The sequence below is a fragment of the Carassius gibelio genome, chromosome A2 (assembly GCF_023724105.1).
Source record: "Carassius gibelio isolate Cgi1373 ecotype wild population from Czech Republic chromosome A2, carGib1.2-hapl.c, whole genome shotgun sequence".
NCBI classification, from domain to species: domain Eukaryota; kingdom Metazoa; phylum Chordata; class Actinopteri; order Cypriniformes; family Cyprinidae; genus Carassius; species Carassius gibelio.
In genome coordinates, this window is record NC_068372.1 from 30,693,475 (window position 1) to 30,713,986 (window position 20,512).

Genomic DNA, 20,512 nt, shown 5'->3' on the forward strand with positions numbered 1-20,512 from the left:
TTGCAATAGTCCTGGACAGAACAAGAGCTTGAACAAGGAGTTGTGCAGCATGTTCCCAAAGAAAGGGCTTGATCTTCTTGATGTTGAATAAATCAAATCTGCAGGACCGGACAGTTTTAGCAATGTGGTCTGAGAAAGTCAGCTGATCATCAATCATAACTCCAAGGCTTCTAGCTGTTTTTGAAGGAGTTATGGTTGATGTGCCTAACTTGATGGTGAAATTGTGATGAAACGATGGGTTTGCTAGTAACACAAGCAGTTCTTTCTTGGCAAGGTTGAGCTGAAGGTGATGGTCCATCATCCAGGAAGAAATGTCTGTTAGACAAGCTGAGATGCGAATAGCTACCGTCGGATCATCAGGATGGAATGAGAGGCAGAGTTGAGTGTCATCAGCATAGCAGCGGTATGAAAAGCCATGTTTCTGAATGACAGAACCTAATGATGCCATGTAGACAGAGAAGAGAAGTGGTCCAAGAACCGAGCCCTGAGGCACCCCAGTAGTTAGATGTTGTGACTTGGACACCTCACCTCTCCAAGATACTTTGAAGGACCTATCTAATATTTAAGACTCAAACCACTGGAGTGTGGCTCCTGAGATGTAGGGTTGATCAGGATCTGGTAGTTAACCGTGTCAAAAGCAGCGGACAGGTAAGTATTGAAGATTTGGATTCTGCTCTTGCCAGTCTTAGGGCTTCAACAACCGAGAGCAAGGCAGTCTCGGTTGAATGTCCACTTCTGAAGCCAGATTGGTTGTTTCTTTATCATGCAGAAATCAGTCACATTACAGAATCAGGATTTTTCACTAGAAACCATGCATTTATTTAAGCAGGTAACAGGAGTTCTGGCAGCATAATTTGGCACAGTGGATGGATCGTGATGCTAGCGCAGTATTTATTCAGTAGTCAATGACTGTAGGTGATTTTGATTTATGTGAACACCTCCTCCAGCTCCTGCAGCCCTGGGCACTGAGCGATGTTCAAACCCCGTATCCCATGATGCATTATTCCTGAGCCCACCAGCGTCTGGCAGCAGCTCCTCAGTCCTGTGGTGGGAATAAACGCGTGTGCCAGACTCTCCATGTCTCACGGCTCTGTTATTGGCCTTCACGTGTTCCAGCAGCGCCAGCGGCTCGATTCGGGCATCAGACCAAACCAGCACCTGCATCACTGCTAACTATACTAGCACCAAGCCATCAGACTTACATTTTCACAAACCCACAGACCTGAGACAAATCTACAGACCAGGAGACGATGCCTAAAAATCACCCACAAAACCATAGCAAGCACAAAACAGTGCCATAGCAACCATCTGTCACATCTTAGCGACACCCTGGCAACCATCTGCATCACTCTGACATCATAATGATGAGTTTGAAAACAGGCAAAAACTACTCACTTTTCTCAAGAAACTTGAGTACTCAAATATTCCCACTAAATAAAGACATACCTTAGATTTTACTGATTTTATATAAAGCTAAAATATAAAACCTAATTATATAAATCTTATTTTTTAAAGCTAAATATTATTTAGTTTAGTCTAATCTAATCTACAAACGTCTCGTCTTGTTTTTTGGACTATGTTTGCACCTTGCCTGGACTCGTGTTTCTCGGATTACCCCTTTGGTCAGTGTGTTTGCTGGTGTTCGACCCTGCCTGTTTCTGACCACGTCTCGTTCGCACCGTAACATTGGTATATAAATATATAATAAATAATTTAGTGAAAATTTTATGCTAAGTAAACCCACAAACACTCAGATTCACTCTTGCCTACAAACTGTGAGTTTCTACCACTCTCTCTCTCTCTCTCTCTCTCACACACACACACACACACACACACACACACTCACTGTGAAATCTCACTCAACCAAAACTGTGAAACTGGCGTTACAAATGCACAACATTTCACACAAGTATGTAGATCAATTATCATGATGGTGATTTAAATTCAATGCTGGTGTGTGTGTGTTTTAATGTGCAAGTGTGTGTGTGTGTGTGTGTGTGTGTGCACTTGTACAACTTCCTTTGTGAGGGCTGCTTTTAGTTTTAGACCATAGGAGTGAGGACAATCTGTCAAAGTGAGGACATTTTGGCTGGTCCTCACTTTCTGAGAGCCCTTTAAAGGCCTGTTTGAGGGTCAAGACTTGGTTTTAGGGTCAGGTTATGAAAGGTTCGGTTAGGGTTTAGGGAAAGGGTTTGGGTGAGGCACTTAGTTCAGATGGGTTGGTTTAGGGTATATCCTCACAAAGATATCTATGTGTGTGTGTGTGTGTGTGTGCGTGTGTGTGAGTTCGCTGGTGCTCCATCAGGCAGTCTGAAGGTGTCAGAAACACAATTGGTTTATATTCAGTTCTGCTGGATCAGCAAAATACAGACCAGGTTTAGAAACAAACCACAAGCCCTACATCACTAGCCTCTCTCTCTCTCTCTCTCTCTCTCTCACACACACACACACACACACACACACACACACACACAGACACACACACTCTCTCTCTCTCTCTCTCTCTCTCTCATTACTGCTGCTGTCTCTAGTCGTGTGTTAGATAACCTGGATAGGTTTCTCTCTTGTGGGTCACGGCTGGTTCATTTATCATGTTGTTCCTGTTTCCTTTTACAGTGATTTATGTCTTTTAAATACATTTCACCCTGTTCACTTTCCCTCTCTCTCTCTCACACACTCACACACACAGGTTCTAGTTCAGATCATGATTTCTGTGTTTGTAGCTGAGTTCTACATCGAGCATCTCTATCACACGCATGACCCCCCCCCCCCCCCCCCCGACAGTTTGAATCTTTATTTAGTTTTATAAACTTAAGTCAGCTGAAGTTCTTACAGATGAATCATTAAAACAAAAATAACTGAAAATAAAATAAATTATATCTAAATAGCTATAATAAAAAACTATAAATAAAATAATAAAAATAAAATAAAATAATATAAAAATAAGGAATAATACTAAAAACAATACTATTATAAAACAGGCCCCTAACCTGAAAACTTGGGGGAAGACAACAAATTATAGTAAATTTCATAAATACAAAGAAAAAGCAAGTAGCACATTGAATTAAATGTGAAATTTTGAAGTTGAAAGACTAAAATAGTATTCTGTTGTAAAACAAATGCTTTAATTATCATTGGTTTACTTACATATAATTTGTGTTTTTGACTGAAATAGAATTTCTTGTCAAATGTAATAATCTTTGTTCAATTTAACTTCATTTAGAAAGGTATGTAATTTGTTAATATTGCGAATATAAAAAGGCATATAATGACTGATAGAAAAATGTTCTTATGTTCTTTACATTTTACATTAAAAATATGTAAAGATTTTAAAATTAAGATACATTTACTGAAGAAACACAATGACTTAAGATATTTGTATTTATTTATATTTATAATGAAAAAAATATCTGAAAAATAAACTTAAACAAGACAGAAACACTGAAGAACAAAGTGTTTTGCACTACTTTAAATGCTTTGATTTGAATGAGTTTAAGCTTAAAACAAGAAAGTAAAAATCTTCCAATAAAACTGGATTATTAACAAGATTATTTTTCCTACCACACATTGTTTTCTTGTTTTAATTTGTTAAATTAAAAAAAAAAATTCTTCAGAAAACAAGGCTTAATATATTATGTTATTTTATTTCTCAAGTAAATGTATCTTCAATTAAGAATATTTAAATATTTTTACTGGAAAACAAGACAAATATACTGAGTGATTTTTTTTTTTGTATTCACATAAAAAACTATATAATTAAATTAAATTAAATAATAATAATGCACAAGACACATTAATGTTTTAATGAGACTTAATGTACTTCAGGGGCGGATCTACCAGGGTGGCATAAGGAAGCCTTACCACCCCAGTTGGCAGCAACGAATTAAAGGTTATGGCCAATTTGAAAATTTACAAGCGCGAATCTTTCGTAATTTGTAATCCCGCTCCGAATTTCCGAACTGATTCAAATGATTCGTGAAACTGCTACGAACTCCCGAACTGATTCAAATGATTCGCGAAACTGCTACGAACTCCCGAACTGATTCAAATGATTCGTGATCCCCATAACTGACTCAAATGATTCACGATCCCGCTCCGAACTCTCCAATTGATTCAAATGATCCGCGAAGCTGCTCCGAACTCCCGAACTGATTCAAATGATTTGCGATCCCCAAACTGACTCAAATTATTCGCGATCCCGCTCCGAACTCCCAAACTGACTCAAATGATTCGCGATCCCCATAACTGACTCAAATGATTCGCGATCCTGCTACGAACTCCCGAACTGATTCAAATGATTTGCGATCCCCATAACTGACTCAAATGATTCGCGAACCCGCTTTGAACTCCTGAACTGATTCAAATGATTCGCGATCCCCATAACTGACTCAAATGATTCACGATCCCGCTCCGAACTCTCCAATTGATTCAAATGATCCGCGAAGCTGCTCCGAACTCCCGAACTGATTCAAATGATTTGCGATCCCCAAACTGACTCAGATTATTCGCGATCCCGCTCCGAACTCCCAAACTGACTCAAATGATTCGCGATCCCCATAACTGACTCAAATGATTCGCGATCCTGCTACGAACTCCCGAACTGATTCAAATGATTCGCGATCCCCATAACTGACTCAAATGATTCGCGATCCTGCTACGAACTCCCGAACTGATTCAAATGATTTGCGATCCCCATAACTGACTCAAATGATTCACGAACCCGCTTTGAACTCCTGAACTGATTCAAATGATTCGCGATCCCCATAACTGACTCAAATGATTCGCGAACCCGCTTTGAACTCCTGAACTGACTCAAATGATTCGCGAACCCGCTTTGAACTCCTGAACTGACTCAAATGATTCGCGATCCCCATAACTGACTCAAATGATTCGCGAACCCGCTTTGAACTCCTGAACTGACTCAAATGATTTGCAAACCCGCTCCGAAATCTGACATATATTCAGATATAAATTTAATTTAAAAAATAAGTTAATAATTTTAGATTTTCAAATATTGCGCCTGTCAAAAATAGTTTCCCACTTTTAAAAAGCATGAGGATACGTAACAACTTCGTTTTGTGTCAGAACTTTCACACTTTTATGCATAAATTCACCCTGTTTGTGTTTGAAAAGTGACAGGGATTGAATCGCGGAACTGGAACTTGCTGTATAAAGCAGAACGTCACGGAATTCGGCCATTTTTTAATGAATAAATCAAAAGTAGAGCATTTAATCAAATCTTGATATGGACTAGTGTCTGCAATATTAAAGGTTTTCAGTACCATTGTTAAAATACATAATGTAGGCAAATACAAAATAAACAATGTTATGTACATGTTATTACAAATGCCATGTGATTGCTGCTGTTACACTTACAGGACGATCAAGTCCTTGTTTAGGAAACTGACCAAACATTTCATTCAAATATTCACTTCATTTTTCATTTTTGGACACCTTTTTTGCTATAGATGACACAGCCTTTATAATTTCTTCAACGAAAAAAAAAAAAACGTGCATATCACAACCCTTAGAAAAATAAACCATGGTTTTATCATAGTAAAACTGCTTAGTTTCCTTTTGCATGATTTCTTAATGCTTGAGACTGCACTGTAAAAAGTTTAACTATTATTTACTCAATTTTTTTGGTGAAACATTTTTACACTCAAAAAAATTGAGTAAATTTTAAAGCTGTGAAATCAATGAAATATACTGTTTAAATTGAGTAATTGTAAGTAAAAAAATTAAGTAAATCTGAGTAACTGAATTACTTTATATGAGAAATAAAATTAATTGGATATAATCAAAATTATAAAACACCACAACTGTAATTCTATGTAAAATAAACAAAAAATATTGAGTAGATATAATTGAAATATTGGATGAAATTTTACCAAAATAAATGTGCTACGTTTACTACATGTAAAAGTGAATTTAACTTAATATTGGACTATAAATTATCAAAATGCTGCATTCACTTTTTTTTTTACACCATTTACCCTTTATAATTAATATAATAAAACCAAATAAAGAAAGAAACACATTTTTTATTGAAAATTTATTTGTCAATTAAACATAAGACAAAGTCTAAAATCAACCTTTGAAACATTGTATCCATTTTAATATTCCAGTAGATTGCAAAAATTAAAAACTGTAAAGTAGCCATAAGGGAAATGATTAAACCTTATGAAACATTTCATCCATCTTAGTATTCAAGTAGATTACATGTAAAATACGATAGCCGTAAGAGAAATGACATCTTTGTTCCTGGTGCATACCAGCCATTTGCAGTCACACTCAACATTAAACCATAAAAAAATATAAAAGCAACACTTACATCAATATTAAAGGGATAGTTCACCCAAAAAGATGATGTTGTCATAATGTACTCGCCCCCCCGGGTTGTCCCAAATCTGTACGAATTTCTTTCTTCTGTTGAACACAAAATATATTTTAATGAATGTTGGTTAACAGATAGTTGAAAGTTGCCACTGACTTCCATGATAGGAAAAAAAAAAAAAAAAGTATACTATGCAAAGTCAATGGCAACCTTTAACTGCGTTAACAAACACTCTTTAATACTTGGCTGAATGTCACGTCACTTCACTTAAAATATCTTTTGTGTTCAACAAAAGAAAGAAACTCGTACAGGTTTGGGACAAATTGAGGGAGAATAAATTATGACAACATCATCTTTTGGGGTGAACTATGTCTTCAACAGAATTAATCAGATAACAGAAACACTTCCATCAGGAATACCCATTCTGTGGGATGACCATGAACCACTACTATGCAAGAAGATAATTTTTTAACCTCTGAACATTAACAGAGTTTTGGAGGATCCAGCTCAAGAAACAGTTTTTGGAACAACTCAAGTGAGTACAGGGTCCTTCTCAAAATATTAGCATATTGTGATGAAGTTCATTATTTTCCGTAATGTAATGATAAAAATGTAACTTTCATATATTCTAGATTCATTGCACACCAACCAAATATTTCAGGTCTTTTATTGTTTTAATACTGATGATTTTGGCATACAGCTCATGAAAACCCAAAATTCCTATCTCAAAAAATTAGCATATCATGAAAAGGTTCTCTAAACGAGCTATTAACCTAATCATCTGAATCAACTAATTAACTCTAAACACCTGCAAAAGATTCCTGAGGCTTTTAAAAACTCCCAGCCTGGTTCATTACTCAAAACCACAATCATGGGTAAGACTACCGACCTGACTGCTGTCCAGAAGGCCATCATTGACACCCTCAAGCGAGAGGGTAAGACACAGAAATAAATTTCTGAACGAATAGGCTGTTCCTAGAGTGCTGTATCAAGGCACCTCAGTGGGAAGTCTGTGGGAAGGAAAAAGTGTGGCAAAAAACGCTTCACAACGAGAAGAGGTGACCGGACCCGAGGAAGATTGTGGAGAAGGACCGATTCAAGACCTTGGGGGACCTGCAGAAGCAGTGGACTGAGTCTGGAGTAGAAACATCTAGAGCAACTGTGCACAGGCGTGTGCAGGAAATGGGCTACAGAGAAGCAGCACTGGACTGTTGCTCAGTGGGCCAAAGTACTTTTTTCGGATGAAAGCTAATTTTGCATGTCATTTGGAAATCAAGGTGCCAGAGTCTGGAGGAAGACTGGGGAGAAGGAAATGCCAAAATGCCTGAAGTCCAGTGTCAAGTACCCACAGTCAGTGATGGTCTGGGGTGCCATGTCAGCTGCTGGTGTTGGTCCACTGTGTTTTATCAGGGGCAGGGTCAATGCAGCTAGCTATCAGGAGATTTTGGAGCACTTCATGCTTCCATCTGCTGAAAAGCTTTATGGAGATGAAGATTTCGTTTTTCAGCACGACCTGGCACCTGCTCACAGTGCCAAAACCACTGGTAAATGGTTTACTGACCATGGTATTACTGTGCTCAATTGGCCTACCAACTCTCCTGACCTGATCCCCATAGAGAATCTGTGGGATATCGTGAAGAGAACGTTGAGAGACGCAAGACCCAACACTCTGGATGAGCTTAAGGCCGCTATTGAAGCATCCTGGGTCTCCATAACACCTCAGCAGTGCCACAGGCTGATTGCCTCCATGCCACGCCGCATTGAAGCAGTCATTTCTGCAAAAGGATTCCCCACCAAGTATTGAGTGCATAACTGAACATAAATATTTGAAGGTTGACTTTTTTGTATTAAAAACACTTTTCTTTTATTGGTCAGATGAAATAAGCTAATTTTTTGAGATAGGAATTTATGGTTTTCATGAGCTGTATGCCAAAATCATCAGTATTAAAACAATAAAAGACCTGAAATATTTCAGTTGGTGTGCAATGAATCTAAAATATATGAAAGTTTAATTTTTATCATTACATTATGGAAAATAATGAACTTTATCACAATATGCTAATTTTTGGAGAAGGACCTGTATTTGTGGGTCTTGGGATATCTCAAATCCAATGTGACTCCTGAAAGATGGCAGCAGGCTCTGCTGAGATTCCCAAGATTACATCGCTGACTGCCCCATTATTGTTTCGAAGGATGTAGATTTTTATGACCTCCTCTGCCAACTCTGCTTGTACGAAGACCGGTAGATCAGCTGAACCCTACAGGCAAATTTTAAAGATAACTGGTTAGAGCTAACATTCAAAACTGAATGTTACAAGAAAGTGACAAATACACAAAACAAGTAGCACCTGAAGAAGCAAACATTCTGTTGGACCATATGATAGGTAAAATCTCAAACAAAATTTACTAGGGGGAGGAGTTGCAAAAATTAACAGCATTCTTCTTAACAAGAGGACAGGTTAATTTTCTACATAGGGACATTTATTTTTAACAATAAACCTAGAAGAAAAACGAAAAGAGACCAACTGCGAGCTTCTATGCTGTAAATCAATGCTATAGGCTTTTATTGAGGTCTGCATTATTTCAACCAATTTCTTTATAAACATGTTTAATATTTAAGTAAAATGACTAATGGTTTTGAAACAAAAAAGCTTGTTTAATTGCACTACTTGAAAAAAATATGCATTGCATTAACCCTCACACTCAACCCTTAACCCTCTAAATAATTCTGTGGCTTAGTAAATATTACAGTAATATTTAACTTTATTAACTTAATAAAATCTCTGAATATAGTTTACTTGATTATACAAAAGATGGCTTTCCTGTAGCTCAAACAGTAGAGCGTCGGCGCTAGCAAAAATTGATTAAATTGTAAATGTGTACCTTGAAATGCAATGTAAGTTACTTTGGATAAAAGTGTCTGCCAAATGCATAAATGTAAACATATTAATGGACTAAAAATACAACAGTTTATTTTATCTAAAATGTACAGTTATATTTTATTTTTTCCACTAAAACAATTTAGTATTAGACTAACAAATTGTTTATTTATAATACACATAATATATTTGTGAAATTTCTATCAATTTAAGGATGGAAAATTAAACTGATCTGTTTCAGGGAACAAAAATATTACAAATAATTTCAAATCAAAATGAATATATTTAAACACACTCTTAAGAAATTTAGGAAGTTTACTCAATTAAAACAACGTACCCCTCCCCCAGCCTCCGCTGTCCTTCAATACCCACCAGGTCTGGATTTGTTACATTAAAAAGCTTACGGTTTTCAAACTTTTGACCGATATTGTATGTGATCGAGGTTTCAGTGCACTAGAATGATTTTACAACGGAGCAGGCCTTAAACTGGCTGACTCCCTATAGTGGGAGCTGATTAAAACGCACCAGTCTATGTTATGTCCACACCATTTTAAATACTTTTGCATGGCGTATTTGTAGTGGTGATTTAAGAGCTCATACTTGAGTTCGTGTAGTAATTATGATGTTTTACAACAACGTGACAGCTTTTTACAAGACAGAATGTTGTCATTTGAAAGTTCATAAATGATGTGTTCCCTTTTGACAAGCCACTGACCCCAAAGGGGAACCTGTACAAAATCGTTTTCCATTGGGCATGTATAGTTATAGTTGCTGGACCACGGTACACTTATCGTTAGACTTTCAAATGGCGGTTGAAATAAACGGTGATCCAAATAGTACGAACGTTAACCCACTCCAAAAAAAAAAAAAAAAAAAAAAACCCTAACATACATATCGCTGCCCCACTAACTAACTTCGAAAACTACACTGTTATGTACACGTACACACGGTCAATGTTTAATCAACTTTTGAAAACATTATTGCAAATATACATAGTTATAAAAGGACTACGTTACTTACAGGAAATTCGAGTAATGCTGTTCACGTCGTTGCTGAGAAAAGGAGTCCTTCAGTGACAGGTGCCTCTTGTTTGAGCCGCGAAACTTGTTAAACTTCTTAAGATAACGCAAAATACAAACACAATTGTTAGGAAATCCTTAATAATTAACTTCTGAATTAAACATCACAAACATAATTAGTATTAGCTGGCTAAATTACATAACGTACCACGATATGAGAGGAGTGCGGGTCTTGCCGTTGCTGAGGAAAGCCGTCCTTCAGGTGACTTCGATTAAGCTACGAAACTTGTTGAATATGACGTAAAATACAAAGACAATTGTTAGAAAATGCTTAATAATTATTAACTTTTTAATAAAGTGTTACAAACGTAAGTAGGATTAGCTGACTAACGTTACTTACCAGGAGCTGTGAGGTGTATGGCTAGTCGACGTCGCTGCTGAGGAAAGCAGATTTTTTTTTCCTGCGGAGCTGCACACGTGATCACTTTAGCCGCGAAATTTACTCAATTTATTTAAACTGTCATTTATTAAGCTGGAACTTTATTTAGGAAAATTGGTTGGAAATACTTAATAATTTTAGTTTCTAAAACAGATCAGTACAAGTAAATAATTATCAAATATTTCTATTAGAATTCACCAGAAATATTGAAGGTATATTAAAAATATAATTAGTTAGTTAAATACTTATTTATTTTCATTACATAAACTTAAATAATATATGTAAATTTTAGAGAAATTATTTGTTGGATTTTTAATTATTCTTTTTAATCTGACCCACTCAAAATATCACTTAAATGATTTCAAAAGATTTTATTAAGTTAATATAGCTCTTTATTTTTGTGAAATTTACTAAGCCACTGAATTATTTTTTACAGTGTGTGAGTCATAATAAAGTTATAGCCACAGGTGAATGTCGAGAGCTACAATTGTGATTTGTAAATAATATAATTTATTCATTTAGTTTTTTATTTGATTAAAGTTATTCTTCACCCCTATATTAGGGTTTTTTCCATCATCATATTTGAGGAAGGGGGACACAACAATAAATCCTGCTTATGGGAATCCTTAAGGTGTTGTTATACACGTCTCTGGGAATGTGTGCTCTACTACACACACACACACACACACACTGAAGCACGCGTGGTGTTTTCAGCTCTGCACTATATTGATGCATGATGTATGTTACACATGTGTACGTCAGCGCGCTATGAGAGGATTTCACCATTCCATTTGATAAAACTATCGTCATTCATTCGTATCGTATACACAGACAGACAGAAACGCCAATGTCTTTACCACAACCTGTCAAAATAACATTTTGGTATAACTTGAAGAAACTCAAACAGAACTATAGTACTATTGCACAGTAGAGTATGCTATACTTCAAGTAGGCCTAATAGCTAATAATAATAGTTTATTAATAAAACACAGAAACTCTGTCTACAAGTCACCAAAATAAAAGTTTGGTCTAACTCAAAGAAATTATGTAAGGTATTGCTTAGTAAAATATACTTAAAAAAAGATATACTAAAACATTATTTTAAAGGAATATCACACAAGGTTTCATAGAAGTTTTAATTTAAGCTTGCCAAAACAATAACACCATATTTTTAAGAAACAATTTCTAAAAGTACATTTGTATTTGTGCCTATAATGTTTATTTATTTATGATTATTGTCAGCTAATAAAAGCTATGCTTCAGGACCATATTCATATAACATCTTAAGGCTAAATGTAGCTCTTGACTGGTTGAGTTAGATGATGATTAACACTAAACTGTAGAAAATCAGTTGAGTCTCCCAGCTGTAAATGTCATTGGCTGTTAAAATCTTGTGTTTCTTATAATAAATTGACATATTGATAACACTGAATCTTTTATAATGCTCTTAATGACATGTGGATGCATACTGTATGCATTAGTGAGTGTGTGGTGTTTATGGGGTATGGTCACTTATTCCTTATATGAACTGTTTCAAATGCAAGACATTGATTGCATGAGATTAAGTTTGTAAATGATAGCCTGTGTCCTTTTGTAGTGTGCACATATATTTATCATCAAACTGTGATAACTGTGACTAAATTCAGTATATGTACGTCTGCCATATGTGGCCACCCCTCAAAAATTCCCCCATCAATATTTTTCTAGATCCGCCCCTGATGTAATTTAAAAACTCTTCTTTTCTTTACTCTCTCAGTTCAATCTCATACAAAGCATGAAGTAAAGTTGTGATAGAATCTAAGCTGATTTTATTCACATAAACTGACCAAAAATGTTCTTAAATGTTGACAACCTCTTTGATCTTTCTAAAGGGGGAAATCTGAGACACAGTTGATATTTTAATGAGATATTACCGGGAAATGTGTTTCTGGAGCTATGAAAGAGCAATAAAATGTTCTTCTGGGGATTTATAAGATCTTCACATTTACTACCGTGAGTCGAGAGCATAAAAAAGACAATGGTGAGTTACAGCCTGGGTTTTTATTGTGACTTTAATATGCGCTCTTGATTCGGGAAGGTTATGATAAGGTCTCAATCAGCTTCAAACGCACACACAAGATCAGCTCCAGTTATTTCTGTTCCGTGTGTTTATTAAGGACTGACCTCGTCTGTCTCAAACACATTATTAACAAACCTACACACACAAACACACGCTTGAGACACTGAACTATACAGGATCTCATGAGAAACAGATGCACTAATGATGTTCCTCCTCGGTGTTCAAGCACAAATACTCTCTCTATTATTAATTATCAAGATGCGTTTACTTGAGATTCACAATGATTTGAGGTATTAAGTCTTGTTTTCTGAAAAAAAAAAGTGTTAAAATCAGGTGAATTTATGCTTAAAACTAGACATATATCTGTCAGTGGAGTTAGAAAACGGGAAACAAGATTATTTTTCTATTTATTCTAGTTTGAAACCAGGTTTATTAATGAACTTAAACTAAAAACAAGACCATCAACAAAATAAATAAATAAATAAATAAATAAATAAATAAATGAATAACCTTAAAAATGAACATCAAGTTAAAATAAAATATGAAAAGTTGAAAACTAACTGAAATAAAATATATAAATATATAATTATATGAAGATATTTTAGTAGATCAAGTTAATCTAAAGACCATTTAAAAATTTTTTTTTTTTTTTTTTAATATATTAAAAAATAAAATACAATTAAATTAAATTAAAAAGTTTACTTTAAAATGAACATCAAGTTAAACTACAAAAAAAAAAAACAGTTGGCAAATAGCTAAAATAAAATATATCAATATATAATTATATGTAGCAATTTTAGAAATCAGGGTTATTAATTAACTTAAACTAAAAATAAATCCATCTACAAAATAAAATAAATAAATACAATTAAAATTAAATATATAAATATATGTAGTAATTTTTATAGATCAAGTTAAACTAAATGAAAATTAGAAAAGTTGGAAACTAACTGAAATAAAATAAGTAAATTATAAATTATATGTTTTCCCCCGAAATATTAAAATAATAGTATCTCAATGATAATAAAATAACACTGTTTTTGTATCACTAATTTTGATAAATTTTTCAGAGGATAATACTTTTGTAAGTCATTTTGGAAAAGGATCTTGATTGAACAATGTTTATATATCTTTAGTTTTTCTGTATCCTCTATAACAAGTTGAAACATGTGTATAATCACAAACACAGCAGCTTTATTTCACCTCCAACATTCAGTTTCTGCTCGTCTCAGAACTGCATTAAAAGTCAAGGTGGGTTTCTGAAACATATTTAACTGAGAATATTTGATAAAGATGGCATCAAAACATGGAAATCTGCATTCACAGATGCATCGACGTATTTATTCAGGAATCAGTCACAGCATGGTTTCATGCAGAAACAATGAGAGAAACTTTTAGACACTCGTATTTTAACTGCAGAACAATACAAGACTACAGCCTGTTAATTAACACACACAAACACAGAGATGCTTCCATTTCTAAACACATTATTAACAAAACACACTGTAAATATAACCTTCTAATTATATATCAAACCTTTCAAAACAACAGAAGCGTTCAGCTGTGGTTCAGAAAGGCCTCAGACATCCAGAGGTTATTATTGAGAGACACTGCAGTAAATATGATCTGGACTGAGACACAGTTATTACAAACACACAGTGACTGCTTTTGACTCGTCTCTGGAGGCCTTTCAGCAGTCAGACCGCTTTAATTAAACCAGAAACACCCTGTTTGGATTGAAACCGCTCCAGAGCTCAATGAGTGTGATTCAAATAGCAACTAACAAAACTTCAGCCGACAAACTTCGGATGAAGATACACACATTTTCTTTGGGCCTGGAAATTATTTGGACACTTTAATTACACTTAAAAATGTCTGAATGTCATTGCATTACTGTTTGGTATTTTAACAGCAATTAAGAACAATAATGGCATTGGACACAAAACATGTATATAATACAATAGAAAAAAGAGAGAACCAGTCCCCGTCAAAAAATAAATTAAATAAAATAAAAAATTTAATTTAATTTAATTTAATTTAATTTAATTTAATTTAATTTAATTTAATTTAATTTAATTAGCAACTAAAATAAAATATAAAATAAAAAAGTGCAGTATGTTAATTGAAGGAAAATTAAAAAAATATATATTTTTGGTATTTTAACAGCAGTTAACTCTATAACAAATTATAAACAACAGTGTTATTGCATACAATCCATAAAAATTTTATAAAAACAAAAAAAGAAAATAAATGTGTTAATTACAGCACTTTGGAGGAAAATGATAAATGTCTGAATATCATACAAATCTTAAAATAAAGTAAAATAAAATGTAAAAAATTAGAATTATATAGTTGAAGGATATAATTATGTTCTTTGAAATAAATGACACTTTCTTCTTTATTTGTTGTTTAATCCAAAAATATTAAGATATTTTTAAGTGTCACTTGCATGTCCAAATATCTTTTTTTTGTACGATTTTATATTAATGCAATTGGAAATATATGTAATTTTATATATATATATATATATATATATATATATATATATATATATATATATATATATATATATATATATATATATATATATATATATATATATATTTAAATATAACAAAAGTAATTACACTTTGCTAATAAAACTGATCAGAAATCTAATTCTGTCTGATGTATCTGTGTTTGAGGAACAGCAGCTCCCTCTATGGGTGCCACCTCATAAATACATCAAACGCCTGTTTACAGTTCACCTGGGTTTCTTAAGATAGTTCAGTTCTTCAGTCTTACATCACGGCAGTCTCGCGCAGGCGTTCTGTCCTTTAGCACGAGCCTCACCTTGCTCTGTTTAGCTCATAGTGCACTCAAGGGCTTCATCACAGTCAAGGTCAGGCTGACGTATTTAATCAGTGAGACATGATAACACAAAATATTAAACATGGCCGCCAATCAGCTAATCAAGCAATGATGCTGAGACATCTGAGGAAGGTCAGTGAAAAGTTAGAGTAAGTTAATCAGCTGGACACATCTGAAGCATTCAATCACGTTAATGCATGGCGTGTACACAGATCTGCATGCACTTTTAATGCATTTTACGAAATTGTTCCATGGGTTGTGTGTTGCATGCTAAATAAACTTTCTGACTTGTGTTGTGAGTGTTTCGAGTGTCTCTGGAACAGCTTTATGTCAGTGACGGATGCGTGACATTTAGTGTTTCTCTGCAGGAGTCCGAGGGAGGCCTTACAAATTATTCGCCGTTATGACGCCTCGTCAAGCGAGCGGGAAAGCTGCCAATCACAAGCTTTCAACTGGTGCTTTCTGCCAGCTTTGTAAATAGTTTGCCTTTTCTTTGTTGTTTTGTTTCGTTGAACGCTGATGCAACAGAATAAGTGTGTTAAACTGCTTTTGTTTGTGAGTTTTCCATGAAAGTGCTCCGATCGTACTGATCCTGTCACGGTAACTCGGGAGAATTATCTTAATAATGTCTCAGGATTATTGTAGCTTAATCTCATAAAAGGAAAATGCCATTACACTCGCTGCTGGATGCGAAAGAAGATTGCATTTTTATTTCCTATATCAGTCATAGCATATTTGAGGCTTGAACAGGCTTTATGATTGCACATTAGTTTGCTGTTTTTGACTGTTTTGTGTTGGTAGTTTTTATTGGCTTGTTTTATGGCAGTTACATCCCATCATTTCTTCTTCTTCTTTGTCTTCTTTTTTTAAATCTCACCCATATCCCTATTGTTTCTTAAAATATGATTCACTTGAGCGACATTGTTTGTGCATGACTTGAGTCCAGCTCTGTGTTTGTGTGCAGGATCCTTCAAACTCCTCATGCGAGTCTTTAACACGACTTGACTAATTACTTTATAGCTCAGCATGAACACATGTACACAGCATGTTAAGATTCAGGCTAATCATTAGTTACGACTCCTGCTAATCTTAGAAACATGCATCCACAAACATATTAAAGCATCATGTTCTTATCATTGAATTGCTGAAAGGAGGACCTTACAGAATGATTGCATCATCATGAGATAGATAGATAGATAGATAGATAGATAGATAGAAACACTGAGGTTCAGTTAAGTTTTGTGATACGCTTAATTTGTTCAAAGAAAGAAACTCAAATGGCAGAAAGCAACACCCCATTTGTTTTCTTTATTTTACAAAAGCACAATGTTTTGTTTCATTGTGAGTGTACAAGCAGACCTTTATACATCGATGCATTATTAATTAGACAATAAAGTTGATTCTGCTGGTGTAAGGAAACTGTTGAAGATAGTCAGATAAACATTATTGTTAAAAAATATAGACTTATTAACCCAATCCCTACCGCTAAACCTAACACTACCCATAATGTATTCCTAAAATCAGAAGGAAATGATATCTGATTCAAAAAAGTGTAGAAGCACCTGACCCTGACTGTAAGCCTAAAACAGATATTTCCTGAAAAGATAGATCTCAGTCCGGACACACACACACACACACACACACACACACACACACACACACACACACACAGATGCTTTGAGACAGCAGATGAGCTGAAGTTGTGTCTCAGCGCGTGTGTAAAGTTCTGAGTGTCAGTGATTCTGTGAGTGATCGTGAGTCCAGCTGTAAGTCTCTCTCGGTGGGAGGAGATGAAGCACGACACTAGAGGAGCAGTCAAAGCTCCCGCACACCCTCTACCGGAGAACACATCCTCCCGCGCGCCCGGTAATCTACACCTCACACTCACTCGCGCCCGCCGCGGCTCCGGGAGATCCGGAGGAACTCTTCCACGAGAGCCTGAACCCGACCGACAGCCTTCCCCCGAGAGACGCACCTGCTCAGAGTTCGGCTCGCGGACAGAGCGGGCTTCACGGAACCGACACCGCCAGGATGGACAAACTTTTCGCGTGCCTCTTCACCGCGATCGGCGTCCTGGTGTCCGCGCGAGCACAGGTGTTCAAAGGTAAGAGCTCGTGCTGGTTTCCCTCGGATCATCCTCTGGCAGGAGTTGGGCTTCGGGCATCGCCGGTGTTGGGTCTTTTTTTAAACTTGGCGTTGCCGACTTTGCGCGTCTCGGTCCGGCACGCCGCGCGCGCGAGCGTCGCGTGATCCCGCGCTTGTTTCGGAGTCTCGCGCAAAGTTGGATGGGCAGCGGAGGAGCGCTGAGGTCAGGCTGGTAACCACGGGTTCCGTGTTCTGATTTAGAAACATGACCGCAGCTTTGAGAGGTGTTCGGATCTCATGAACGGACTTCAGAGAAAAGCACCTGTTTGTGTCCAGATCGGTCTCTCTGCGCTCTTCAAATGATTTCTCACAGTTCTTTGGAAACCCAAACGCAGAAACTTTAATATTCTAGAGAAATATGTTGTGGCGAAGAAGAGTGTGTGTGGGAATGTGTCCCCTGAGTCGTTACTCTTTATGGATTTGTGTCTAATGAAACGCATTAGTTCGTTGGATTGATTTATTAATAGCTGTAAGGTGTCTCTCTCGAGCAAACCACAGACATTGCGCGGCTTCACTGAAGTTTGTATAAGCTTCAGAACATTTGTGCATTGTGTAGCTTTCTCTGAGGCGGCAGCTGTCAATCACAGCTCATAATAATCAAATGCACGTGCATGAGTCGGACGCGTGTGCGTTGCATTTGCTTCGAGTGCATTGAAATGTCGTGCATCCTCGGTCTGTTCAGAAACAGAGTCCTTAAATAAGCTCTAATTGTGTTTGCTTGTTATGGTGGCAAATAGTCTGTTTAGAGATTCCGAGCCCGTTGGACATGTTTTGGATGCAACACAAACCCATCAGTTCCGATGCAACTCCGATCTGATTCTCTTGTAGCCCGAAGGGACGTAAAACGAAGCTTAAAAGGGGTCGTTTTAGCTGTCTGAACAATAGATTTTCATGTGTGCATAAGAGACATTAGTGGAGCTTAAATCGATATGTGTGAATACGTAATGTGTGCCGAGTAGGTTTTAATTTTTTTTCCATTGCTATCTATATAAAGTAATAACTAGTTGTTATCCAAGGAAATTGCATTACTTTTGCATGATATTTAATACTAATATTGACATTTTTGCGCGGATTCAGTGATCGTAGTACTTGAGTGTGACGTGATTTTTAATATATTGGTTGTGCTTTTGAAATTATAACTCTTTTTGAAGCCAAAATATCCGAGCAAGTGATTGCATATCAGTTTATAAGCTTCGAAACTTGGTTTTCCATGCATATGCTGCTGGAGTAATGTGACTGCGTGGAGGTTTAATGTATTTGTGCGTCAGTTCCTCCGGTGGCCTGTAGGAGGCAGCATGACTCACTCAGTCACTGTGTGTACTGTATGTACAGGTACATCAGGTCTGATATACATCACACTGTGCTGCTCTTCATCAAGCCTGGTCTTCATCGATGGTGTGCAGTGTGTGTGTGTGTGTGTGTGTGTGTGTGTGTGAGTCAGGTCTCCTAACCCGTGCTCTAACAGCACACGTTCAGAGGAGACTCCAGCTCTTTAGCATGCGTGTGATTTATAAGCATCTCTGGTCTCCAGCTATCATCGATTAGCTCTGGGTAATTCCTGGACGTGCTATATAACTATAACACACATTCAGATCTCTGATAGTCTGATGATTGATGGTGTTCAGTGCCGTCTGACTGACACTGCTGCTTTAATTCAGCAGAAGACTCAGTCGTAAGTTAGAAGTGTCACTCAAAGTCTGTCCGTGGCTGATTACTGCTCGCCTCGACTGGGAACCCTTCAAACACCGGCTTGAGGAGAGAGAGAGAAATCCTTCAAACTGTCAGAAGTTCAGCTAAAAACCGAAAGTATGTCTTATTTTCCTTTCAGTGTTCTTAAAACTGAACATGCAGAGCCATTATGAGAGAGAGAGTCACTGAGAGACTGAAGGATTGAAGTTTTTAGCACAGCAGGTCTTGTGCACGAAGCGTGATATCTGCGCACAAACGCTTTCACCCAAAAAATCATGATTCATCGATAACTTTTGGACTAAAATGGATTCTATAAATATATAAAAAAACAACTGAACCAAAAAAAACCATACACAAGTACTAACACATCTTTTATTCTGTATTGAACCATGCATCACACGTAGATGTTTATTCTTAAATATTTAATATAATATACAGCACATGTGTATGTTTTTTGGTGTGTACAGTAATGTTTTATACACACACACACACACACACACACACATACATGCATGCATAGAATGACTTGGAATAATGTTGTTTGTTTGTGAGAAGTCAGAAAGGCTGCATTTATTTGATCAAAAATACAGTAAAATAGTGATATATTATTATAATGTAAATCATTTGTTTTCTGTGTGAATCTGTGTTAAAATATAATGTATTTCTCTGATGCTCCGCTGTATTTTCAGCATCATTCCTCCAGTCTTCAGTGTCACATGATCTTCAGAAATCAGAATAATATGATCATTTACTGCTCAAGAAACATTTCTGATTATTATCAGTGTTGAAAACCTTTATATTCTTCAAGGGTGCATTAAACTGATCAAAAGGGACATTAAAGACAGTTATTATGTTACAGAAGATCTGTTTCAAATAAATGCTGTTCTTTTGAACTAACTATTCATCAAAGAATCCTGAAAAGTATAATCTGTTACATTTGAATGTGTCACAGTTCAGAAGCAAAGATCTCTGATTTGTGTGTGTGTTTGAGAGAGAGAGAGAGTGTGTGTGTGTGTCTGTGTATGAGAGAGAGAGAGAGAGTTTGTGTGTGTGTGTTTCTGGTTGTTGGCTCACAGGCGCTCACGTGACCGAGCT

General features: G+C 36.1%; 1 protein-coding gene across 2 annotated transcripts in view; it reads left to right on the forward strand.

Moving 5' to 3' along the window:
- Positions 1 to 17,403: 17,403 nt before the first annotated feature.
- LOC127938595 (receptor-type tyrosine-protein phosphatase mu) overlaps positions 17,404 to 20,512 on the forward strand; it is a 160,973-nt gene continuing 157,864 nt past the window's right edge. For both annotated transcript variants that reach the window (XM_052535310.1, XM_052535317.1), the window contains exon 1: positions 17,404 to 17,687. In XM_052535310.1, the coding sequence (XP_052391270.1) occupies positions 17,615 to 17,687 (73 nt within the window). In that variant the 5' untranslated portion in view covers positions 17,404 to 17,614. The remainder of the gene's footprint in view (positions 17,688 to 20,512) is intronic.